Here is a 25,480-nt window from a genome sequence, read left to right as displayed (position 1 = left end):
GTGCAGTATACCATGAGTGCAGCTGCCTGTTAAAACAATAGAACAGCGTTGAAATGAAAATAAGCCACTTCTGTTTGTGTAGCTTTAACCTCACATTAAATAAGTAAAGCTTTTACGGCTAATATTGCTGATGGCTCTCATGCTGTGGATTATTACTACGGACACTTTGATTTTTGCCTCTTTTTTTTTGCCTCCCTCTGCCACCTCCCCCTCCCTCCCCTCTCCGTCTCTCCTCCCTCTACAGCATCTCTCCTCCGCTCACTGGCCACACATCCTCCCGCTTCTCTGCACGCTCGCCTGCTCATTTCGCACCAAACTCTACATTTGCACTCAGCTTTTCCTTTGGATACACTATTGGATTTTTTGCTAAGCTGGCTTTGTGCTCGCGGCTCCTCGGAGACCAAACTAAAGGATGGTCAGTCAGCACAAGTGTTGGGAAGCCTTTATTTTTTCGCTGCCAACCTTTTAATCGCTCTGGGGAGAAATAAAGCTCGCTGACAGTGAAGTCAGTCCACATCTTCTTCCTCTCTCTTTCCAACATACAGTTATTGTGCGCGGATGGAGGTGTCGGCCTTAGGAATTGATGCCAAATTGTGAACAGTGCAGTCTGCGTGTGTGTGAGAGACCTGCGGAGAAGTTTGACTGCGCATCGTCTTGTGTGGTAAGCTTTGGTAACTGCGTCTCGGCTCCTGTGCAGCACCGCGTTATTTTAGGCCACTACAGTATGAGATGTAGTAGCACGGATTAGTGAACAGGCTAGAAAAGAAAAGAGTATCCCCGAGGTCTGCTGCTGCTGCTGCTGCTGCTGCTGCTGCTGCTGCTGCTGCTGATTACGAAGGACCCGCAGACACCGTCCTCCTCACGGGAGTTTAATCAGCTTGTAGAGATCTGTGTCGGACTTCAGATGATTCAGTGAAGAGTACCTTCAGTCACAGCAACACAGACGCGGGTTAAAAGAGTCCAGCTGTGGTGCAGAAAGGAATCTTGTAGATGCAGCACAGGTGGAGGCATTTCACCTGGATATACACGCAGCAGAGCTCACACAGCGCCAGTCCTTTGAACAGAGGCTTTTGCAGTGAGATGGGTGGGTATAGAGGGGCTCCAACAAAGAAGGAACTCACTGTTTGCATGTCTGAGCCGTGAAAGCTGCACTGTATCTTGGATTTTTATCAGCTTTTCATTTTTTCTTGTCACACCTCCGCTGAAGGTCTGAACATCTGCATGTCTTACAGATGTTGGCCTAGTGTTTAGGAAGGCTGATGGCCACTGCGCTGCGAGATGCTGAATTGATTCTGTCACACATTTCCTGTAGTGGAGCTGTTAAAGATTTATTGAACCCATAGGCTTGGAGTGAGTGCAGAGTTTCTGGGGGACAGTGTGCAGATCATCTAATATTTGACTTAGTTTCCTCTGCCAAAAAAGGCAACATGATGTGCCAACAAGGTCACATCTCAAAAGCTCTCAAACGGAACTAAGTTCTGATTATTTTGAACTAAGAGTTAGCCCTGGCAGTAATAATAAAAAAAGGTATTCAAGTTTTAAACTACTGCGTGTGTGTCTTTTTCAGGAATGGGCGATGGAATGTGCTGCAGCTTTGCAATGAGGCGTCTGTGGTTCTGTGTCTTGCTTGCGAGCATCACCTGCCGTCTGAGGTAAGGAACTGACTCTTAATGTTAGCACACTGTAATGGCACATTTTTCACAGCTCATTGCTTAATAAATAGGAATTGATTGTTCAATATTTTTAAATAATTTTACAGAAAGTTAAAGGTGTTTATATGACATCCTTTTTTTTCTAATCCACCCGTGTCCAGGATCAGCTTTCTGTTTCTGTGTTTCCTCCAGCTTCTCCCAGGAGATAACTCCAAAAGAGGCAGAATTAAATGACAATATTACCATCTTCACGCGCATCCTGGACGGACTTCTGGATGGTTACGACAACAGACTCCGGCCCGGATTGGGAGGTAAGCCCAGCGAATGTTTAAACCTCGACACAAATTTTCTCCCCTCAGAGAAAAAATGCTCCGCACCGCAACATCTGCCTTCTGCTCGGCCCAGAAAATTAGTCTGTATTCACGAGACACATGACGAGCTGTTATGACCTCAGCTAAGTATGATTTAATGGCACTGTGAAGTATGCAGCGTGCTACTGTGACCTTGAGAGAACCACTTCATCTCTGGTTGGACGGTGGGTCCTTTGTTCTGCAGCGACTGTAAAGTTAAGTTCCCATAAATTATATTTATCAAACTGAAAAAAAAAATCTGGTTTGATGTGTAAACACATAAACATTAAAATATAGAGAATGCCCACTGGCCCAGCTTCAAAGGTGTCATGCATTAATTACTGAACAATATGCAGGCATAAAAATCTTACCGTGGCTTAAACAGTATTAAACATAGCAGAGATGAAGTGACTTTTCAAAAGATGGACTGCAGTCACCCCATCAAATAATCCACGATATGCCATTTTTAATTTTATTTTTATTTATTTATTTTTTGTGGAAGAACCTAAATTTTACAAACCCAAATGTCACACTGGATTAGTTTTTCAGATAAAATGAAATTAGAGATTTGGCCTGTTAAACTTTAATCTCTGCCCAAAGAAGCAAGAACCTAGTCCCTCATATTTAGACCAGATGATGTTGTGGATGCTGATGTCTGCTCTGGAGGCTCACTGTGTTCTGTGTTTTCTTACAGAGAAGGTGACGGAGATCAAAACCAACATCTTTGTCACCAGCTTTGGTCCGGTCTCTGACACCGAAATGGTAATAATCACACTGCAAATATACTAAATGCATACATATTTTAAGTTAAAAACCTGGCCTTATCAGAACTTTAATTACAGAAATTACAAGTCTACTTTTTTACCGTCCTGTTCCACAGGTTTGAAGAAAGTGATCCAAATTGTGCCAGAATTGAACAGATTTAAATGTTTCCATTTTTCACCTCTTAACCACGATTCAGGAAATATGGCTTGATTTTTGCATAATGTTGTTGAACACACCAATAAAAGGCAACGATCACACATTCAGCTTGGTGAAGGGATCACACCTGAACCTAAGCTGCATGATGTTAGATTTCGCTAATCACTCTGCTGCTCCTTCTTAACCCTCAAATGAGCCCGAGTGCGATCACACGTAACTCTGTTATATTTTACAAAGGATGACTTTTTATTGGCTTTGTTTGTGTTTCTCATGCCAAATACTGTTTCCTTTATCTGAAGCAAATATTCCATAATCTTCTAATCACAGTTTTTAGTCATTTTTATGCAAAAAGGAGTGAAAAAAACCTCACAAAATATATGAACAAAATGTACCAATTCCTGTAAGAACTGTGAACTATTGTTGAACTATTGTAGGAGAAACAGACAATTTCATGACTGAGCACTAGTTAATCATCATAAACTTTCTTTATTCCATCAATTTGTTTAGATGCATACGTGACTTCTCTCATATTCATGGGTCTGAGCTGTTTTCCTGCAGGAATACACCATCGACGTATTCTTCCGCCAAAGCTGGAAGGATGAGCGACTTTGCTTCAAAGGCCCGATGGAAATGCTTGCCCTGAATAATCTTCTAGCCAGCAACATCTGGACCCCTGACACCTTCTTCCTCAACGGGAAAAAGTCCATTGCACATAATATGACTACACCTAACAAGCTGCTGCGGCTGAAGGATGATGGGACTCTTCTCTACACCATGAGGTAAGCAAACGTTTTATCCAGCTTGAACTGAAAGCATTTCTTTTCCAGCCAGTCTTACATTACAAACCTTGACTCATAAGAGCTGGCTAGCCATGTTTAAAGATATTGTATAATCCAATTAAACCTGGAGCGATGACTGAAACCTCTATCAGTCTGCGATATTCCTTTGGTAATGGTTTTTAAGACCCCCGCTGCTCTAATACAGCCCACACATTTATACTCTGTGTCTCAGTGGTGCATTGATGCGTCATCATGTTGTCCTCACACTGTAAACTGGAGGTCAGGGGAACTGGAAATGTTTGCTTTGACCCAGTGCTCTGTTCTCTCCTCTACTATTAACTAACTCTGTCACCACGTCACAGAAAGCTTTACTTTGAAAACAGCACGAGCTGTTCGCAGCCCAGATTTCACATGCTCTGGCTCTTTCAAAGGATGCATACAGTTCAAGAATGCGTCTTGTTCTCAGTTTGTGCCGCCTTAACAACTGGAAAGAGATTTTTTCCTTGCATAAAGCATACTAATCCACTCATTATTAGTTCAGAGAATGGCTTGTGGATGCATAATACATTAGACTCTGTGCTGTGGAAAGAAATGTATTCTAGATAGAACCATCTCATTTACATCCACTTTCATTTCAGTGCTGCGTCATCATCTTATCAGGTCAATAAATCCTGCAAATCAAATATTAACAAAGGAAGTTTGAGGAAATGGACATGGCTGCGTGTCAAAAATCATTATCGATCCTCTTACTTTGAAATTGCTACAAATCTACAGCACATTTTCCAACGCTACGAGCCATTAGAAACGAGTTCAAGGCAGCCCATTAATGCATTTGTGTTCTGGGAACGAGGTTATTAGCAGAACATTTTAGCCATGTCTTACTCTCCTCTCCTGCGTTCGTCGTTCTGCAGTGTGCAGTGCCCCAGCTGCTGTAGGATGAAAAGATCCCTTAGAGAAACATGAAGGTTTCTTCCAGACAGTGCAATGCCACATTATGCACAATATGGCCCAAAACACGCAATAACTTCCTAATAATCCAATAACATGGACCTCGGTGAAATAACATAGTGAAAGCATCAGTCATCCTTTTAATCATCTGGTAATTTACCTGCACTCTTTTTATTGGTCAGTATGATTTATTAACATCTGTATGTGTTTGACTAACTAAATGATCTGATGATGTAGAAGTCTCAAAACAAAACGCTGTGTGTCAAACATGATTCACTTAGGAGTAATTAATCTAAAACAGGACAGAATTAAACACCTGCTGTTGTACCGATACTGTAAGTGCTGACATGGCAATCAGCAGAAACAATACCAGGATAATATTAGTGATGCTTTTACCTTACGTTTAATTTATTTAAACTGTTTTATCAATAATCTTTCTCAAGTTTTCCATCTATTTAATGCCATGAAAAGTGATAGTTAATGCATGTCTGTGAAGGTTCTCAGTCAGCGAGCTGACTCTGTGAGCGACCATCTTTGAACAGAGGCGGGGGTTTACGACACCAACTCTCTTCCATCTATAATCCAGTTTTGAGATCCCTTCCCAGACGCCTTAACGCCCACTCACATCCTGGGCCATCTGACCTCAGGAATTCGCATGATAAGGTGGGGCCAGGTTTCACAATGAACACACCCGAAACTCTGGCTGATTGGGACCCACGCCCAGTTTCCCACCTTGGCTCAGGCGACTAGAGGATCATCAGGGGGTCCTTTTGTCCCTCTGTGGGGGGTCACTCCCACTAGGTTTATATCTGGGACTCTCCACCATTTGACCTTAGAACTGAAGAAGCTTCTCGGATGAGAGGTGAAACGTCTTCAAGCAACTTAAAGAAGTCCAGACGCTTTTCTTTGCAAGCTCCTTTGACTACGATAGTTAATGCATGTTTTTGCTTTCAGAGCTGTCATTTAGACAGATTGGTTTATAAATCCATAAAGATGTTATTCTCTGTTCAAGAAAGGAGTGAAGCAAAAAACTGAAAAGAAGGACAACTATATTTTCCAGCATATGTCGCATGTTTCAATAACAACAAAACCTAAATTCAACTCCTCCAGTCAGATAATTGGCTGTAACAATATAACACAATCACCACTAGGGGGTCCTATTCAGACACAGCGAGCAGTGACAATTTTTTAGAAAGTATATTTTGCTCTGTGATGTATTCAGTGAATCCCAAGCTTATCTGTATTCATCTTTGATTCTCTCTCTCACATCGAGGCTCGTGCTCTGTGCCGTGTGGATTTTATTCACACGAAACAGCCGAGACAGCAGATGTGGTTCAAAATGAAGAAATCCTTCTGCTGTGCAGGATTATGACAGTCAACTAAAACTCAAAACTAACGTTTGCTGCAAAAAAATTGGTGGCAAAACTAAAAACTTTGAGGAAAAAATAAAATGAACTTTAATTTGATATTGTACTGCATATAAAGTAACTGCAGTAACTTCAAAATATTGCAGAAATATCTTCTTTAGTTTTGTCTGCCGTCAGTTTGCTCAGCACAACAAGACCGAGCAGGTGTCGTTGCACATTTGAATCGAGACTTTGCATTGCGTTACAATGTTTAATGCGCAAGTGTCAAAGTATTAAAAGTGAAATAAAAGTAATATAGTATAACAATATAAGAATATGTTATTTTAATGTGATTAATAAGCACATGTTTTAAATAATATCAGCACTGTTATAAAAATATATGGACATCCACATCTGTAGATTTCAGTGTGTTGTTGGAGTCTTGAGTCTTGTGTTTTTTTAGATATATAATTCCTTAGATTTGTGGAGGTTTGACACCTCACAAGATCAACTATGAGCGATAAATTGCACATGTACTCGCAGCAGACTGATCATCTGTTTCATAAAAGAGGGGTTCATTAAATGCGAGTGAACTCACACATTTTTACTCAAGAAAGGGAAAATTAGATATTTGAAATGGTTGCACAGATCAACTGGACTGAATGTGATTCATACACTTAACGGAGGTTGACGGCCCTGTTTGTGAGGTATTCTTGGTGGAAAACATACTATGATCCATTATTTAAATCAATGTGAGAGTCACAACCACACCTGGAATTGTAATGATCACCAAGTAAGACAAAAATACACCAGAGAGAGCAAATCCAACGTTTGGGTCATACAGATGAAGGCAAGCAGATCAGGAGCAGCCGTGGGGCAAAGTTTAGTAAACTTTCCTAAATGGTCACAACTAGACTACAACCAAGAAACGTCAAACAACGCCCCCAAATACAAAAGTAGAAACAAGGTGAATGTACACAAGAAATCAAGTTAATCAAGTGATCACAGGATTTGTATACTGAAATAGAAAATATGTCAAATATAGCACGTCCTGTTACCATGGTGCATTCATTTGAATAGTAGCAGCTCTCATTGTTCTCCATGTGACCAGCAGATGGCAGTGTTATATAAGACCTGGTGGTCCATTGGCTGCCTGTGTGGCTGAGCTGTGTTCACACTTTAGATCCAACATGAGCTCATTTGTTTCCCCGTTTTTATTTCCACTGAAGCTTCATTTGTGCATTGTTGTATTCCCACAGACAGGTGGCATCCTTTCTCCACAGACCAAAGCTCATCACGGGTCCCTCTGCTGGTTCAGATGCTTTTTGCTCTACACTGGGAAAATTGCTTTTCGCTCTACCGTTAATTATTTGAGACACTAATGAAGACAAAGGGAGATTTCTGTTTATAAATGGCTGTTTACAACATTAAACACAATTTATAATAAGGGGTTGTGTTTAATTGTGAACGAGGTGATCATGATAATGATGTAGTCAGTTCATTTTCTGCCTTTTTCTTTCAGGCTTACCATCTCTGCTGAATGTCCCATGCAGCTGGAGGACTTTCCAATGGATGCTCATGCTTGTCCCCTTAAATTTGGAAGCTGTAAGTAAATGCACCTTCAAGCAAATGCCCACTGCACATAATGAGTCTTTAATAATACAGGAAAAGGTGTGATGTAAATGTTTTATGTCAGCATCCGGAACTAGAGTGATGTTAAAATAGTTAGCAAACTTTTCGAAAAAGGGGGTACACCAGAAAGAAAAGCAGCATGTAGTTTTGACATGGCATCGGTTTCAGTGTCTTTCTCCATGCAGAGGGCATAGGGACGGATGAACGTTAGTGCGTTTGACAGGCCGTGTCCCTCAGGTGTAAAGCTATTGTTGCGGTGGTGCAGGAGAGCCATGTAGACACTGACACACTCCTCCTGATGAAGCCATTAATCAACATGTCAGGGCTGCTCCTCTGCACCCTTCACTGGCTCGGCTACATTTAATGGTGAAATTTCTGAAACAGCTACCCTACATGCACACACACTGGAAGCAGCTAGAGACATAAACACACACACCAAATCTAAATTTACCACCAAGGTAACCTTAGAAATCTGGACATACTTTTGCACATGAACCGCCAAACCGCCACCTTCCATGTGACTTCTATGTTAGTCAGCTTGTCTCACACGGTCCAAAAATATCTGGGGAGCTCCTGTTCTGTAAGCTTCAGATTAGCATTTGAGGCTTTCCCTGCCACTGACATGACGTAGTGATCGCAGTCCTCATGAGTGCGCTTGCCGCATGCTGACACTTAGCTGCTCCCACAGCTACTTTGGTCACCTTACCGGCAGGTGAAACCAAGTGCAGGGATAATCGCAGCAGCTAATTAAGAGAACAACTGCTGTGAAGTTGATGAACTCTACTTGAAGTCCATCAGGGATCCCTGACAATCGAAACCTCCTCACAGAGGAGCTGTTCTTCTCATTTTTAGCTCCATATTTTTAATATTGTATGATTCACAGATCAAGGTTTTCTTCCTCATATCAAGGTGGACCTTAGTGCTACCCCTCCTCTCCATTCTAAGGCAAGCGAGCTTTGCTCTGATTGGCTGTCAGTCATAAACAGAAGGTTAAAACCGAAAGTAAGGGGAATGGCCATGTATCTACTCTCACTGACATCACACAGATCCAACAGTATAACACCCACGATGAAATGAGTGAACTGAGATCAGTTGGCAGGCGGAGCTTTGGGCTCACAGGGGGTTTGTGTGTAAATACTGAGCCTTTTTATAATGCCAGTGTCCACTGGAACAGAAGATTTATGACAGGAAATAAGGAAATGCATAAAAGCGCCACTTTAAATTAATTATGTAAGTTTAAATACAGCACTAGTTGCTTGGTTTCTTGCAGATTTAGTGTAACAGACAAAGTCTATTGCATACAGCAGCTCATTGCAAATACACAAAGAAAAAACACTGACAATAAAAGTTGTAACAAAAAAGCAACAGAATCTCTTTAATTTTGTGAAGATTCTTTTAAAATTTGATATCCTTGAATGGAAAAATGTGAAAACCCATCAAAGGCTGAAAGCTATGTTAACCATCAGTATTAACTACAAAAATAAAATAAGTGGAAATCGTTCCAAACTGTCCAAATAACACAAATAATTAAGCTCAACAAAAGCAGTGATGGAAGTGTGGCTGCAGTATGTATTATTGTAGCTTTGCTAAGTTGTGATCTATCGTGATGAAGGTGAAAGGCTGTGAGCTGTAAAAGTTAACGTGCGATACATCCTGTTTTCTCCAACTCCATTAACCCAAGCTAATCCTCTGACCTAATGGACAGCACTCACCCGTGAGCTCAAAGCTTTCAAAGCTACAGTAGACCTTTCCTTTGCTGTTGTGTTAATCACCTTTCATGGACTGAACTGTACAACCACCAGTGTCTGTGTGCCTGCTGTCGCTCATCGCTGTGACACAATTTAAAGGAAGTGTGTGATGCACAGAAAGCCTTTACCTGATGTAAATACACCAGAGCAACACGCAGGTCTTGTTTTGTGGTCACACTGGTGGCCACGTGACCATGCGTATATATCTTAATTTGTTTTAGTCACATTACACCTGTAGTCTCTTTGATTCTCTTAGTGTACCTCCTTACATACGACTTCCAAAATTCCAAACCAACTTTTGAAAAAGAGCCGACAATTCTGGTGAAGTTTTCGTCTACAGCAGTCGATTCACAATCTCAGTGTGTGTGCCAACTGTCGTACAGCCTTAATTACAATTCACTCGCCATAACAGATGGTTTCTTTTTGCCTGAATTTACAAAGATTTATTTGTACCTCAGTAAAAACGCCGTTAAAAAACATCATAATACAAGAAAAAGTCTAACATGGCACGCTAGCATGCTGGACTCTTGCGACACTATTCTGTCCTCATGTTTGAGTGTTAGCATGGGAAAATGCTAATCTGGAGTCGTGTTCTTGCCGGCGTCTCAATTTTTCACAGCTGAAGTAATTGCTCAGATCATTCATGCACCTGTAAATGAACCGAAATGCAAATACAAAACAAAGTAAGACGAACGTTCTTACTCAGTCTGAAAGGCTGTTTTTTCTAATTTTAGATTACACTCTGGGTGATAAATAGAAGTGCTCCATGTTCAGATATATGCACACAAACCACATTTATCAGGATGATTTCTTACTTTCATTTGTCTCTTTTTTGCACTTAATGATGGGCAGAAAACACTATCAGGACCGAAACAGGGAACAGAGTCACAGTTAAACTGAAAATATGACATAAACCTTTGAAAAGGATGTTTTTAATTTGGTTACTAATAAATGTATTTATATGTCCACGTGTATCTGTATAGGTTTTAGACAGACGTAGGCCTGATTCTATTACTGTGATATACAGCTCCCGTTAACACTGCAGTTTATGCAGAAGCGTCTCAATGTTTGGGTCTTTTAATAAAGAAATCTCCTATGCTTAAAATATACTTAAGACATCCGGTTCAGCCTCACACGAGACTAGTGGCCTCGCCACCACCCGTCTGAGTGGTAATGAGTGTTTTCAACCCTTTGGGTCTCTCTGATTTTCTCAGGCATGTCTGAAGTACACTGGCTGCTTTATGGGCCACATGTACAGTGACTTCCTGTATGTAAAGATGTTTTACAGATGAAGTTTCTGAGTGTTTGAGCTTGTTCGCCGACTGTGATGAGCAGTAAGGTTTGTGGTTTTGTTGCAACAGCTGTAATGCAATAACATTTTTTTAAACTTTATAGCTGATATTTGTAATAAATGTTTGAATTTCTCTCATAGTTACCATAAAATAAAAATGTTTTTTACTATGTGGAATGAGCTGGTGAACCAAATCAGGTCCAAATCTTCCTACATATACAAGAGCTGTAGTTTTTTTCTCGTGTGTTTTTTTTTTCTTATTTTTATTTTCATACGTTGCACGCCGGTTGCCTAGGCTGGGGTGTAACATATGGGGACTCGTCCGGGATTGCCTTCGCTGGAGGGTCCGTGGGACCGCTCCAGCCTTCATCTGCCTTCGCTGGAGAGTCCGAGGGACCGCTCCGGCCTTCGTCTGCTGGAGGGTCAGTGGGACCGCTCCAGCCTTCGTCAGCCTTCGTTTGTCTTCGCTGGAGGGTCTGAGGGACCGCTCCAGCCTTCATCCGCCTTCGCTGGAGGGTCCGAGGGACCGCTCCAGCCTTCGTCGTCTGCTGGAGGGTCCGTGGGACCGCTCCAGCCTCCACCAGCCTTCATCCGCTTTTGATCAAACATTTCACTTGGGGTTACATGTTTGATTTTTGGGTGGGGGGAAATGTTACGTTTCGGTGTTGTCAGTGTGTTGTTTTTGGCGTGACTGTTATGTGTTTCCTGTTTTACTTTGAAGGTCTGTTGTTATCTTAGTGTGTTCAGTTTACGTTTCCTTGTCTCGTCAGGCCTAGTAAAAGGCTACACTTGGAGCATAATTGCTCAATCGTGTCATTTAGTCAGTGTGAGAGGTCAACTAACCCTGAGCTGCTGCTGGTTGACAATGTCCCCGTTCCTCAACATGACCTGCAGGTGGACAGATCATGTATAACACCACCACTCAGACCTGCACCCCTGACTAACAAACATGCCTGTACCCGTGACCTGAGCAATCGTCTGAAAACTGTTGCAGTAAGGTCTTCTGACTGCCTGCTGTGTTCTCCACATGTGATGGCTCAAAAAAGCCCTAGCCACCACATGAGACATTGTTTTGAGGGTCTGCGGCCACCCTCAGTCAGTATTTTGAACCCGTTGAGATGGGGTTGGCAGCTTCCGCAGGCAATGCCTAACCGTTGCTATGGGGTTTGGTAGGTGGAAAGCCTGCAATTTGTTGATGCGATGGTTACGGACTTGATTAGTTGTTTTGGTTATCATAATCATTTGACAAACCACGGGTTTGTATTTAAGGGAGGAGGTGTTACGTCCCTCTGCAGCTTTTAATCGTCTCAGTGTTTTCAGCTGGTGCTAATTGGCCACACCTAGTCAGGTGTGGATGAAAGCATACCTGAGGCAAGCTTTCCGGCAGTGCACTAGTCTTTGCCTTGGTGGCACCAGCCATTTTAGCCAACCTGGTTTTCCATTTTAGGATGAAACCTCTTCTCACCCACACTCTGTTATTCATCTCCTTTTTTTTTATGTTGCGGCTTTTGAGCCGGGTTGTAACATAAGTGGGGGCTCATCTGGGATATTTGAACATTTTAATGGAGACTGAATGTCAGTTTGTTTTGCTTTTAAGTGGGTGAGTGATGGTGTTCACTGTAATTGAGCAAACTCCCTTTAGTTAGTGTGTTTCAGCTGGGTGGCTGTGCTGCCCTTCCATCGAAGCACTTGTTTGTTGTTTTGCTTTATTGTTTTAGTTTATTGTGTTTGGTGGCTATCCTGGGTGGGGGTACGCTTCAGGGTTTGGTGGGACACTGTACCCCGGTCTGCTGCCTATCCTTGAGTTTGCGTTTAAAGGTGCCTCGAGCCCGGTACACCACTGAAGACTAGACAGGTAAAGTTTTGTTTTTTAGCATTTTAGGATGGGAGTTGCACATAGTAAATCAGTGGCACCAAACTTGGTAGGAGGTTTGAGACCATTCTTGATTATGGTCTGTAGCTGAGGCAGGTAGGCTGTTTTTAAGTTGGCATTGTGTGCACACCCTGTGTGTGCATATGTCAGTGTGGATGGATGCTAATGAGATCCTTGTGAGGTGAGTGTTTTGTGCTGTGACCTTTAGTGTTGTGGGGAATATGGCTATTTTGTTGGATCACTTGTGAGTGTTGTTGGCCAGGTGATGGCAATAACACTGTGGGGTGCTGAGCCACCCTTGATGTGATCATTGTGTGGCCATAGCTCTCCATTTTGTGGTTGGTCACTAGTATGCTTGATTTACTGAACTTTTTGGATTAAAGTAACTTGTTGTGGTATAGGGCCACTTGTATGCAACTGTTTGTGTGGTGGAGACAACAGATCACTTAGTTGTGATTATTTGTTGCTACTTTTGGTTGTGTGTTGTAGCAGATCAGGTAATCATTTTGGGTTTGACTGTTGTGCTCCTTTGTGTTGGTCACATGTTACTTTTTGTCTGTTCAGTGTGGCAACTTCAAATCCTCATGCCCATCCATGCTTAGAGATGCCAACTATAACGTGAACACTGCTTCTGTTAGCTTTAACTTTTATTCCAGGTTTGTGGGTCAAGGAACTGAAGGCTTCAGAGGGGCTTTTAATAAATTTAAGGGTCCTAGAGGAACCCTTTTAAGGGAGGAGGTGTTACGTCCCTCTGCAGCTTTTAATCGTCTCAGTGTTTTCAGCTGGTGCTAATTGGCCACACCTAGTCAGGTGTGGATAAAAGCATACCTGAGGCAAGCTTTCCGGCAGTGCACTAGTCTTTGCCTTGGTGGCACCAGCCATTTTAGCCAACCTGGTTTTCCATTTTAGGATGAAACCTCTTCTCACCCACACTCTGTTATTCATCTCCTTTTTTTTATGTTGCGGCTTTTGAGCCGGGTTGTAACACATATCTGTAAATCAATAACATAAAAACAATATATATTTTTTGCATTATTTTAAGAGAAATGAGTGGCCAAGAAAATTTTCATATTTAACCTTTTTAAAGTACTATTTGCTGTCTTGTGTGTTTGTTGTGTTATGTAGAAGTGGCTACAGAGAATAAAGTGTATTCACTGTGAGCATACATTGTCATTAAGAACTGTAGTGTATCAGGGTTGACACAACGGAAGTGTTTCACCTGTTTTTAGGTTTGTTCACACTGACCTTTAAGGTACGCTGTTGTAAACAACCAACACCCCCTGGGGCTTAAAAAAAAAAAAAAGAAAGCTAAAATCTGCAGTTCCTTGAACGCCCACTTGAGGCTCCGACAGTGAGTAAGTTCTAGTAAATAGCAGATACAAACAAAGAAACTGGAACTCAATCATAAAGATTTATGGAAAAAGAAAAGGGTGAGTTTTCATTACGAAAGCCAATACAGTGGGGCAAAAAAGTATTTAGTCAGCCACCGATTGTGCAAGTTCCCCCACTTAAAATGATGACAGAGGTCAGTAATTTGCACCAGAGGTACACTTCAACTGTGAGAGACAGAATGTGAAAAAAAAATCCATGAATTCACATGGTAGGATTTGTAAAGAATTTATTCGTAAATTAGGGTGGAAAATAAGTATTTGGTCACCTCAAACAAGGAAAATCTCTGGCTCTCACAGACCTGTAACGTCTTCTGTAAGAAGCTTTTCTGTCCCCCACTCGTTACCTGTATGAATGGCACCTGTTTGAACTCATCATCTGTATAAAAGACACCTGTCCACAGCCTCAAACAGTCAGACTCCAAACTCCGCCATGGCCAAGACCAAAGAGCTTTCGAAGGACACCAGGAAAAGTATTGTAGACCTGCACCAGACTGGGAAGAGTGAATCTACAATAGGCAAGCAGCTTGGTGTGAAAAAATCAACTGTGGGAGCAATCATCAGAAAATGGAAGACATACAAGACCACTGATAATCTCCCTCGATCTGGGGCTCCACGCAAGATCTCATCCCGTGGGGTCAAAATGATCATGAGAACGGTGAGCAAAGATCCCAGAACCACACGGGGGGACCTGGTGAATGACCTGCAGAGAGCTGGGACCAAAGTAACAAAGGTCACCATCAGTAACACACTACAACGGCAGGGAATCAAATCCCGCAGTGCCAGACGTGTTCCGCTGCTGAAGCCAGTGCATGTCCAGGCCCGTCTGAAGTTTGCCACAGAGCACATGGATGATACAGCAGAGGATTGGGAGAATGTCATGTGGTCAGATGAAACCAAAGTAGAACTTTTTGGTATAAACTCAACTCGTCGTGTTTGGAGGAAGAAGAATACTGAGTTGCATCCCAAGAACACCATACCTACTGTGAAGCATGGGGGTGGAAACATCATGCTATGGGGCTGTTTTTCTGCCAAGGGGACAGGACGACTGATCCGTGTTAAGGACAGAATGAATGGGGCCATGTATCGTGAGATTTTGAGCCAAAACCTCCTTCCATCAGTGAGAACTTTGAAGATGAAACGAGGCTGGGTCTTCCAACATGACAATGATCCAAAACACACCGCCCGGGCAACAAAGGAGTGGCTCCGTAAGAAGCATTTGAAAGTCCTGGAGTGGCCTAGCCAGTCTCCAGACCTCAACCCCATAGAAAATCTGTGGCGGGAGTTGAAAGTCCGTGTTGCTCGGCGACAGCCCCAAAACATCACTGCTCTCGAGAAGATCTGCATGGAGGAATGGGCCAAAATACCAGCTACTGTGTGTGCAAACCTGGTAAAGACCTATAGTAAACGTTTGACCTCTGTTATTGCCAACAAAGGTTATGTTACAAAGTATTGAGTTGTATTTTTGTTATTGACCAAATACTTATTTTCCACCCTGATTTACGAATAAATTCTTTACAAATCCTACCATGTGGATTCATGGATTTTTTTTTTTCACATTCTGTCTCTCACAGTTGTAGTGTACCTCTGGTGCAAATTACTGACCTCTGTCATCATTTTAGGTGGGGGAACTTGCACAATCGGTGGATGACTAAATACTTTTTTGCCCCACTGTATGCAAAAAGTGCTACTTAGAGTTTCCAGACTGCAGTGTAGTTTGATTTGGGGAATTACCATTAGCTTGAAGACTGGAAAGAGTGTAAAAGATGACAGTTTGTGGCTTAACTTTATTTTCAAGAATACTTTTAGTCTAAAGCAGCGACCTCTTTCAGACTCATAACCAGTGTGATCTACGGTATCTTGGGCTTTCTCTCCACTTTAATGATAACTCTGAGGTCAGTCTTTAGAACGAGGTGACAGTCCTCCAACCTGCAGGATGGAAAACAGCGACGTTGTGGCTGTTGTTTCTGAATCGTTTTTATATTTTAAGAAACTCTCTAAAAAAGCACAGACTCCTTTTCAGCCTGTGCAGAAAGCGGTTTTGAGAAAAGTGCCATATATAACCCTCAGTCTGTGATGACACTGGCTTAAAGTTCATTTTTTCTATTTTAGAGCAATGAATGGCTTAGTCATTATATAAAGGTCTTTTGTCTCCCAACAAGTGTATAAGCCTCGATCTACAGACAAAGCTCTCTGAACTGTTTAAGTGTGGGTGAAGTGTTACAGTAGGTGCAGCGCGTAATGTATTCTGTGACCCGGATGTACAAAGATTCGTTCGAGGCAACGCGGAGCCTCTTTAAGACGATAATCCACAGCCTGGTTGACTGGGGTCAATCTAAATTACAGTGAAGTCTTCTAACACCACAGTTGCTGGATTAGTGCAACACTGTTAGATTGGATTCTGCACTGCAGTACAACTGAGAGAGAAAGACACACAGATGCATCTACTGTACAGTACGTGTGGAGTTTGTACTTGGGATCGTGCGTGGGATCGCCGCCTTTGCGTTTTGCAGAGTTCACTTGTTTCTAAAACGAAGCTATGAATGAAAGATTGAGCTTGAAATGCACGAGGATGAAGAGGTAGTGGCAGCAAAAGGAAGAGTCTGACGTGTCACAGCAATCCCCCTCACTGTGCCACATATAACATCAGGGCGATTATGTTAGAGCCACACACGAGCTCTTGACAGCGACTTCAACTTAATCTCTGTGTAATGAAGTCACACTGGTGACTTTTCTTTCAAAGAGCTCTGGTATTATCACTATTTTAGCTAAGTAACTGACTTTCATCATGAGGACACTTTCGTGATAAATTAAGAAAAATGTTTTGCAAGTGTAGCTTTTGACACAATGAATAGAAAACAAAAATGAAGGATTTTCAGACAGAAGCTAAACAAATGGAGGTGCAACTATAAGGAAGACAAACAGACACTCTGACTCAGACTGAAGCTGTACATACACCAGAGGTAAAAAAAAAAAAAGACGCAGCTGAAATAAGTTAAGAAAATAAAAACGAAGCAAATTTGGACATAAGATACAAAAGAGCGAGGAGAAAGAGAGAGGAAGCTAACTAAAAACAAACTCCACAAAATCATCGGTAGATAAACCTGACAAGGAGTAAAGTAAACATATAAAAACACAAAGAGATCAACTTAAAGCAAAGAAGAATGAAGAATTCATAAAGAGTCCATAAATCACATAAATCATTCTCGAGAAGAAAGAAACTATGAACTCAAAATCCAGGGACTGGGGCCCTTTTAGTGCATCTGCATGAACACTGCTGGATATTTGCGGCACATTTTGGATTTCTGGATCATACTCAGTAAGTTAGCATTTGTCAGTCATTTGGAACTTTTTTTTGCTTTTCCTGTTAAACAGCACCTGTATCTGAACATTGACGTGACTAAAAATGCAGCTCTTACATAATTTCATTCACGTAACATGTCATTTATCAAACTCATCTTTGCTTAACAGGAAGTAAAAGCTCACAGGGGACACAAAATAATATTGTGAACATGCACCGTGGGTGGACGGCTCGTGTGGCATTAGGACTTTTGTTCTTTTTTTTGTTTGTTGTTGTTGTTTTTTTGGGGGGGGGGGGGCTTATGTGTGCGAGTGTGTTGTTTAATCCATGACATGACATTCATTCAGCAGACCGTTTATTTCTGTTCTAATAATATATTCGAATCCTTTCTGAAAGCGTCAGAAGCAGTCAGTCACTTCAGCGTTTTTCACTTTGACGGACAGGAAGGACGAAGCAAACTAAAGTTAATGACAGACCCACTGAAACAGCTGTGCTACTCTCACGCTTGCATGCTTCAGAGTTCCTTTTATTCATGAAATTAAAGAAATATAAATGATGTTGGCAACATAAAGGTAGTTTCTGTAATGAGGTTTGGAGTTTAGTCATCTCAAACCTCTTTGAGTCTTTGATGGACTCTGTGCAGATGTCTCACCTCAGCGATATCACTGATGGTAGTTTTATTGTTTATTACAGATATTCAGAGTGCCGTGTTTAAAACAAGCTAAGTAGCAAAGCCAGCTAAAATAGTCGACACGAGTAAGCGTTATTACAGGCTGCTACAAAGACATGCATCGCTGCTGTAGTGTTTAATGCACGTCCAAAAAGTCTCCAGTTTTGGTGACTGAATTCTAGGATTTTACTTAATTATTTACTTACTACTGAGAATTAATTAGCAGGCATTCATGTCTGTGTGGCGCTCCTATAAACTCTGTACCCAACCTTGGCCACTTTCTGCTGCCGAAAGAACACCACGGCCAACATATTAGCACCGAGGCTTCAGAATGTAGAGCTCCAAAACCAGTGAGCAACATCACGATGTCTTTTATCGAGTCTCCACAAAGCTGCAGAGAATGAACACACTCTTCACCTGCAGTTAATGAGTTCAGCCATGTGTCCACATTTTAAACAAATCGTGTTTTTGATCACAACTCAAGAATTCATTCAGCAGTTATTATAAAACTGGAAGACTCGGGGAGTTTATGTAGAAGGTTAAAGGTCAAATCTGGACATAGACATTATCGATGTTTATGTTATTTTAAAGAATTGTTCCTGAAGCAAAGAGTGATATTAGTTATTGGACTGTTTCTCATAAATGGGAGATTCAAGAATATTTTTGCGATGTAATTAAAACTGAGTCCAGGCGAATATCAGATAAGTTCTTTTTTCTCTGATGAACAGTAAGTATTGCGTTCAACGCCTAATCTGAAATGCGTAGGTGTTGAAAAGTCCTTTAAATGGTGTTTTAAAAGTTTGTAGTGTTTTTTTCTGTCCTTTTTTGTTTGCGCTGAAACCAACTGTGAACATGGCGGTTAATGAAACTGGATAAAATTACTTCCTGATATAAATCCAAATAAAATTGAAACAAAGTCTTAAAAGACTGCACATCTTTGTGTTTTGTTTTCTTAGATGCTTATCCGGTCTCGGAGGTGGTTTACAGGTGGACCGAGAAAGCGGCTGACTCGGTGGTGGTTGCGGAGGAAGGGTCCCGGCTCAACCAGTATCACCTGATTGGTCAGGACGCGGGCACAGAGGACATCTACACCAGCCGAGGTAAAGCGAAGAGTAAATGGACTCAGATTACAGATGAACCATCCCACAGCATCACACACACGACCTCTTACGTCTTAGCTCTCGCCGTTATTTCCCTTCTTACTGCAGCGGTCATACCCCAGCTTCAGGCTGTGTTAAGCCCTCACTTCCACCCTATTATCCGTGTTATTATAGTGTTCCAAAGATATTGTGTGAAGAAACTGTTTTCAAATCAAGCAGGATAGAGACAATGAATGAATCACAAGGATTTGAGGATGCCTCCCACACATAGCCAGCTGTCTCTGCAAAGAGAAGAGATAGGATGGTGCTGGGAAGGGGAGGGGGGGTGAAAAAAAATCACTTATCCGTGGTCTGAGCCATTGGGTCTGTAGGGTTAATCCATTTGCAGGCCCATCAGTTGTGCTTTTACTAAGTGACGTCACAGCGCAGGGATTGGCTGCTGGAGTGGAGGCATGTGGGGTGGGGGGCAAATGGCATCTGCTTAATTCTGTTATGTAAAGAAGTACAATAATACAATTCTGCTGCTTGTTGGTGGAGAGTCTGTCACAGAGGAGGAGTTCCTATAGTGTGATGTATACAGAAATAGCTATCTTGATCCAGTATCTGCCGGTGCAAGCCGGTGTTTACACTGGCTGGTGTATGAAAAGTGAACACTTGTCGAGAGGCACGTCACATGCTTCTTACATGGTAAAAAGAATAAGCCAGCTATGCTTACACAGGAGGAAGACCGAGACTCAGTAACCGATGAGATTCTGCCATAGACAGCAATTCTGTCTTTACACACCCCTGCAGCTCAGACTGGTTAAAGAGGGCAGACACACAAAGCCATCGTGTCCTTAATTAGTATCACTAATCTGGGGTGCAAGCCCTCTTTAACAAGCCGAGAATAGCTCAGCAAGGTGCTCACAGTGAAATGACCTTTGACCTCACAAGCTAAGCTGAGGATGATGTGAGAAGAGGAGCAGGAGCTGAGCTGAGAATACTTGTGATTTCACTTGGTTAAAGACACCGGGTTACAATTAAAAGCGGCAAAGCTCAACAGATGGTTTCGAAATGTACTCACCAGTTGACCAACATAGCTGCGTTGTTCTCTGCTATGAATGGCAGTTCTCCACAGACACTCCAAAAACCAAACAGTAAAATCCACCACAACTGCATTTTTTCACGCCTCGGAGATTTCCATCCACTTCCAATCCCAGCAGGCGGTCAGATCAGAGCGGGGTTCGCCCGGCCGTGCCACCACGGAGCAGGGCTGCTCACTGCTAGTCCTCGGAGCGAAGGCAGCACAGGTGCCCTTTTCATTAAGAACATGATGCTCGTTGTTGCATCTCACAAAACTTTCCTGCGGTCCCTCTCAGCCCCCCTCTGCTTCAGTCATCTGTGCACCTGCTTGTAATCACCGCTGATCCAGGTCTGTTTTAGTGTTCTCGCTCAGCAAAGGCAAGGATGTACGTCCCCAATCAAAGGCCTGGCCTGACAGAATGGGATGGACTGTCTTTCACACACAGAGACACACACACACACACACACACACGCATGCATGCACATAGAAAGAGAGAGAGAGGGGGAGGAAGCGAGAGAGAGATATACAGGATGCAGATTGTGACAAGGGATTAGTGAGACAGAAAAATCGGATTTTGCCAGGAGAAAGCAGCAGTCATCTGTGGATTTTCTATAGTTTATCAGACTCCATGGCTCAACAGGATTTTTGGAAAAAAAAAAAAAAAATCCTTCAAATGAAATCTTCAGTTGGTTAACGAGATATGATGAGTTCCCCACAAACCTTTTTTCTTTAAATAATCGAATTCACACATTTGGATGATGGCCAGGGCATTGTCGGGTGGTTTGATGTAGAGCACAGAGTGCAGAGTGACGATGTAGCAACTGCTCACAGGCCACATGTTTCAGGAAAGGTAAAAGGTCTCAGAGATTAAGGGGTCAGACGTGATACCCGACGCAATTAACTCCTAACATACATGTGAGAAAAATGTATATATAAACTATGTGTTAGGAACCTCTGGCCTGCAGTGGTTCAGCTGTGGTAGGCAGAACCAAAGTTAGTGGAGACCAGAACAAAAGCTAAAAGAAGACGGGAGGTTGGACCAGCATTCTCAGGTGGCTAATAACATGACTTCAAATAGAAGGTTAATGCAACTGTTTATCCTAAAAGTGTTGCACTGACAGGTTACAGTGCCCCCAAGTGGCCAAAAGTTTTTTTTGGTTAATTCGTTTTTTTGTTTTGTGTTTCCAAATAAAAGAGCATTTTAAATATAAATGCCACTTTTCTTTGTGTTGTTTAGAAGTTTTTGCTCAGTTTTACTCCATGTTATTTTCTTTAAAATACGGAATTGAGTAACTAAAATAACTAATTGCTAATTTCTGCTGTTTTCCACAGGTCAATACACCGTGATGATGGCTCACTTTTACCTAAAGAGGAAGATCGGCTACTTTGTCATTCAGACCTACATGCCTTGCTTCATGACTGTAATCCTGTCACAGGTTTCCTTTTGGCTAAACCGCGAATCGGTGCCAGCACGGACCGTGTTTGGTACGTTTGAAAAAAGGAGAGAAATCAAATGAATTCAGATATTTTACATAATGTTAGCAAATTTCATGTGCTGTGGGAATATAAAGCTGGGAAATGAGTGCAGTGAATATTCCTAAATGTCTTTTTCTGTGACTCGGCTTCACAATCTGCCTTTAATACTTTGATACGTGCCCTGTTTTTATGACTTAATCTGCTGGAATAGAAACTGAAGAGCAAGTGTGGTGAGTAAAACTGACCCAGTTTTCTGCACCACCAGGTGTGACCACAGTGCTCACCATGACCACTCTCAGCATCAGCGCTCGAAACTCGCTGCCTAAAGTGGCTTACGCGACTGCCATGGACTGGTTCATCGCGGTGTGCTATGCCTTTGTCTTCTCTGCCCTCATTGAATTTGCCACAGTTAATTATTTCACCAAAAGGAGCTGGGCGTGGGATGGGAAAAAAGCAATGGAGGCCCAGATGCCAAAGGTACGTGCTGTGCTCCAACCTGCCCTCGACTCACATTCTTGTTGATTAACTACAGTGGAATTCTTGGAACAGGAAAACTGAAAATACATTTTCAGATCTTGATGTAGTTTTTAAAGTCAATATTGAAGGCTGGAAAATTGATTTTTTTCCTCACATAAAGTTGGCCTGTATTCTCAGTGTTACAGCTGGTTGTTACAGCTCAATATATTTGATAGAGCCAAGCTCACTTTATTTAAAAATAAAGGTCCTGTAAAACAGCGGTCCCCAACTCCCAGGTCATGGACCGGTACGGGTCTGTGAATCGTTTGGTACCGGGCCGCGAGAGTTGAGGCTCGGGTGTGAAATTTATGGTTTTCAAGGTTTTTATCATTAACTCGGTTTCTCTGGGTCTTTTCCCTTGTGTTATGAATTGTTTTTGTCTTAGTCGTATCATTTTCATTTGTTGTATTTATCTGCGACATCTTAAAGGCTGGTTCTTGAAAATATTGTCTTACATTAAACCGGTCTGTGGCGCAAAAAAGGTTGGGGACCGCTGCTGTACAACATGCCTCTGTTAGGGGATCCCTTGATATGTTTGAATGAAAAACTAACTAGTTAAGACATAATGCGTTGTGTGTAAATTTACTGCATGTTTGTGTGTAGCCCATAAACTGTATATAAAAGACTGTGATGGTTTGGGTTGGTCTATGAGGTCCTGGCGTGAAGCCTTAACTTGATTTTGACCATCATCTTGGTTTTCCGCATTAGTGACAGGTTGGTAGGGGCTGATGTGACAGAGAAACTGAAGACACTGATTTGTTGTACATATTGACTCTAATAAAGACCATGATTTACATTATCCACTTATGCTGTGTTAGATTTGACGTGAAACTAGCGCCCGACACCATAAACGCATCAGAAAACATTTACTGAGGTCATATGTCAAATAAAATGTTCTGTCATTTTCCCAAAGAAAATTATCGCCCCCTGCTGATCATTAGAAGAATTTCAGCTTCAGCTTGTCCATCTTTTATATACAGATAATGGTTCAGGCAGTACATTTGGCTCGATTAGGAGGAGCAATTACACAGCTTTCTTCTTTAGTCAATTATGTTTAAATAAGTTATTATCAGTGCTGCCTCAGTGGAATAAAATTGGAGAAACGCTGAAGTTTGTTCACGGTATGCCAAACCGTGCTTTCATCTGCTGTGGGGAGAGAGAAGAAAAAGGGGGCGCAGTGAAAATTTTTATTTCCCAAATAATAATAAAGTAAGAGATGAATTGGGCGATGCGTAGAAGTTGAAAAAGCCGGATCAATATCTCCTCTGCTCAGTGTGCCGGTGCTGTGGCACAGTGCCAGTTCATTACTGCCCAAGGACGTTGATCCCTGCCTTCAGATCTCACCAGCCATCTTTTATTGTTCACCTTCAGCTCTTGTGTATGTGTGTGAGTGCCTGTGATATTATCCACCTGTTTTATTATGTTCAATGATGAATGTGCCACTTTTTCTTATGCATATTGAATCAATGTTTTATTTTGCTTCTCTACAGAAGAAAGACCCTTTAACTCTGTCTAAGAAGCCAAACAACAATTGTTCAGCTGGTGTGAATTACACAACCAACCTAACGAAGGACGCGTCCATCTCAACTATTTCAAACAGCACGGCTGTCCAGCTCAAACTGCCTGAAACCAAGGCGCCAGACCCCAAAAAGACTTACAACAGTGTCAGCAAGATTGATAAGATGGCCAGGATAGTGTTCCCCGTGCTGTTTGGGACCTTCAACCTGGTGTACTGGGCTACGTATCTCAATAGGGAGCCAGTGATCAGCAGAGATCAGCAGAGAAGTCCTTAGTCCTTGAGTCATTGACATGTTTTTTAGCTAGTTCGATAACATTGCATGTGCGTTGCTTCAAGAACATTTTGCCATGTTTGCTTAGAGTTTGTACATGATTAAAAAAAGCTTAATTTGTCACACTTTACCACTCAGTTATTGATTCGTTTCTGCCACATTGTGATCTTTTAAATTTTTTGGCATTTGGCATTTATATTTTCTCTTTGAGTCTACATTCGATGATGGCTCAGCAAAAGCCAAATGCTATGCAAAAGATGCACCTGTGTTATTACTCGAACTCGGCTTTTTTCTCCTTTGTAACTCGAACTTTGTACAAATGGGCCGGAGGTCCGGGATTGCGAAGCTGGGCCCGGGCACATGGAAATTTGCTTCCTTGTTAAAAGCAGATGAATAGCCATGCTTAATATGTTGCCTTCAGAGTGTGATAACTCATTATGAATGCACTGAAATCCTCTGCTATTACATTTATCAGAAGCCAGTTTTTCAGCTTTTACTTGAACGTTTCTGCTTCTTGTTTGCTTTCGCTGACTTTCTCCATTTCGTACGGCGAGTTCTCATTTACTGTTTTGTTCCTGTTTCCGTTGGTCCTATAAAACGGGGGACGATTTAAAGCTAACGTGATAGTGGCAGCTTCTGTTACCAAGTCCTCGTGTAGAGAATCCTGTATGTATGCAAGTGTGGTAGTAGTTTGGGAAAAATGTATATACGCTCAGCTTTTAGAAAGGCACCACTAAGCCAGTAAGGTTCATCTATGTAAAGCATATACAGCACCAGTATTACTCTAGTCTAGCGCTTTATTGACTGGATTAGGAAATGATCCAAGTAGCTTAAGCTTTAGAGATGTTGACATTTTTTTAGGTTACTTTGTTGTTTCTAAGCTTTGATAATAACTTGCAAATATTATTAACCAATATCTGGTTGCTTTGAGCAGAGTCACTCTTTGTCATGTAATTAAAAGACTGATTTGAACTAATCAGGTTATCATGAGAGACGAGGGTCTCAGTGACAAGGGTCTCATCACATTACATTAAATAAAATTCCGATGAGCTAAATGAATAATTTTATATTCTGGCAATATTTTATTTGCTTTCTTGTTGAGAGTGTAATGAGAAGATTAACGCTGCTCTCTCTGTGCAGTAAGTAGTGACGCTCTCCAGTGTTCAGACCTTATCTTAGCATAAAGACTAGAGCTGGGAATGATGTTTATTTCATTCTGATTGGCTACATTGGGGAAGTCTGCTGAAGGGCAGCACCTGGAGCTTGTAAGCTGTGCACATTTCTTTACAGATTACCATGTAAAGAAATGTGTGATGAGCTGATGTCGGCTTTTGGAGTTTCATCATAGTGGTTTGTGTTTTCTATACAGTCTATGTTTCACGGGCAGGAAAACGAACTTTGAGGAAACTTTAAGTTTTCCAAGAAAATGAAACAAACAAGCCGAGCCAATCTGGCTGTTTCCTTCTACTTTAAGTCTTTATGCTAAGCTAAGATGACCGACCCCTTTCTTTATATTTGTTTCATATGAAATACATTTCACATTTCTCATCAACCCTTTGCAAGAAAGCCATTTCCCGTTTTTAAAAGGTACTATTGTTTAAATAGAATATAATGTGATGCCCTCCACAGCAGCTGC

General features: G+C 41.8%; 2 protein-coding genes across 4 annotated transcripts in view; one reads left to right on the top strand and one right to left on the bottom strand.

The window, feature by feature from the left end:
- gabrb3 (gamma-aminobutyric acid type A receptor subunit beta3) overlaps positions 1-20,163 on the bottom strand; it is a 49,287-nt gene extending 29,124 nt beyond the window's left edge. The window contains exon 1 of one of the 3 annotated variants that reach the window (XM_085347890.1): positions 20,063-20,163. In XM_085347890.1, coding sequence (XP_085204016.1) covers positions 20,063-20,157 — 95 coding nt within the window. In that variant the 5' untranslated portion in view covers positions 20,158-20,163. The remainder of the gene's footprint in view (positions 1-20,062) is intronic. The other 2 variants (XM_085347887.1, XM_085347891.1) reach the window with 2 other exon arrangements.
- gabra5 (gamma-aminobutyric acid type A receptor subunit alpha5) lies at positions 1,570-23,847 on the top strand. The gene is made up of 9 exons (XM_085347892.1): positions 1,570-1,652; positions 1,845-1,963; positions 2,697-2,764; positions 3,482-3,702; positions 7,519-7,601; positions 18,856-18,999; positions 21,395-21,547; positions 21,804-22,015; positions 23,545-23,847. The coding sequence occupies exons 1-9, from the start codon at positions 1,570-1,572 to the stop codon at positions 23,845-23,847; spliced, it is 1,386 nt and encodes a 461-aa protein (XP_085204018.1).
- Positions 23,848-25,480: the final 1,633 nt, after the last annotated feature.

Source organism: Diplotaxodon limnothrissa, linkage group LG23, assembly GCF_057381915.1.
Source record: "Diplotaxodon limnothrissa isolate DT_005_m linkage group LG23, D_limnothrissa_male_GT1.1, whole genome shotgun sequence".
In the NCBI taxonomy this organism is placed as follows: Eukaryota; Metazoa; Chordata; class Actinopteri; order Cichliformes; family Cichlidae; genus Diplotaxodon; species Diplotaxodon limnothrissa.
This window is presented reverse-complemented; position numbering and strand designations above follow the sequence as displayed.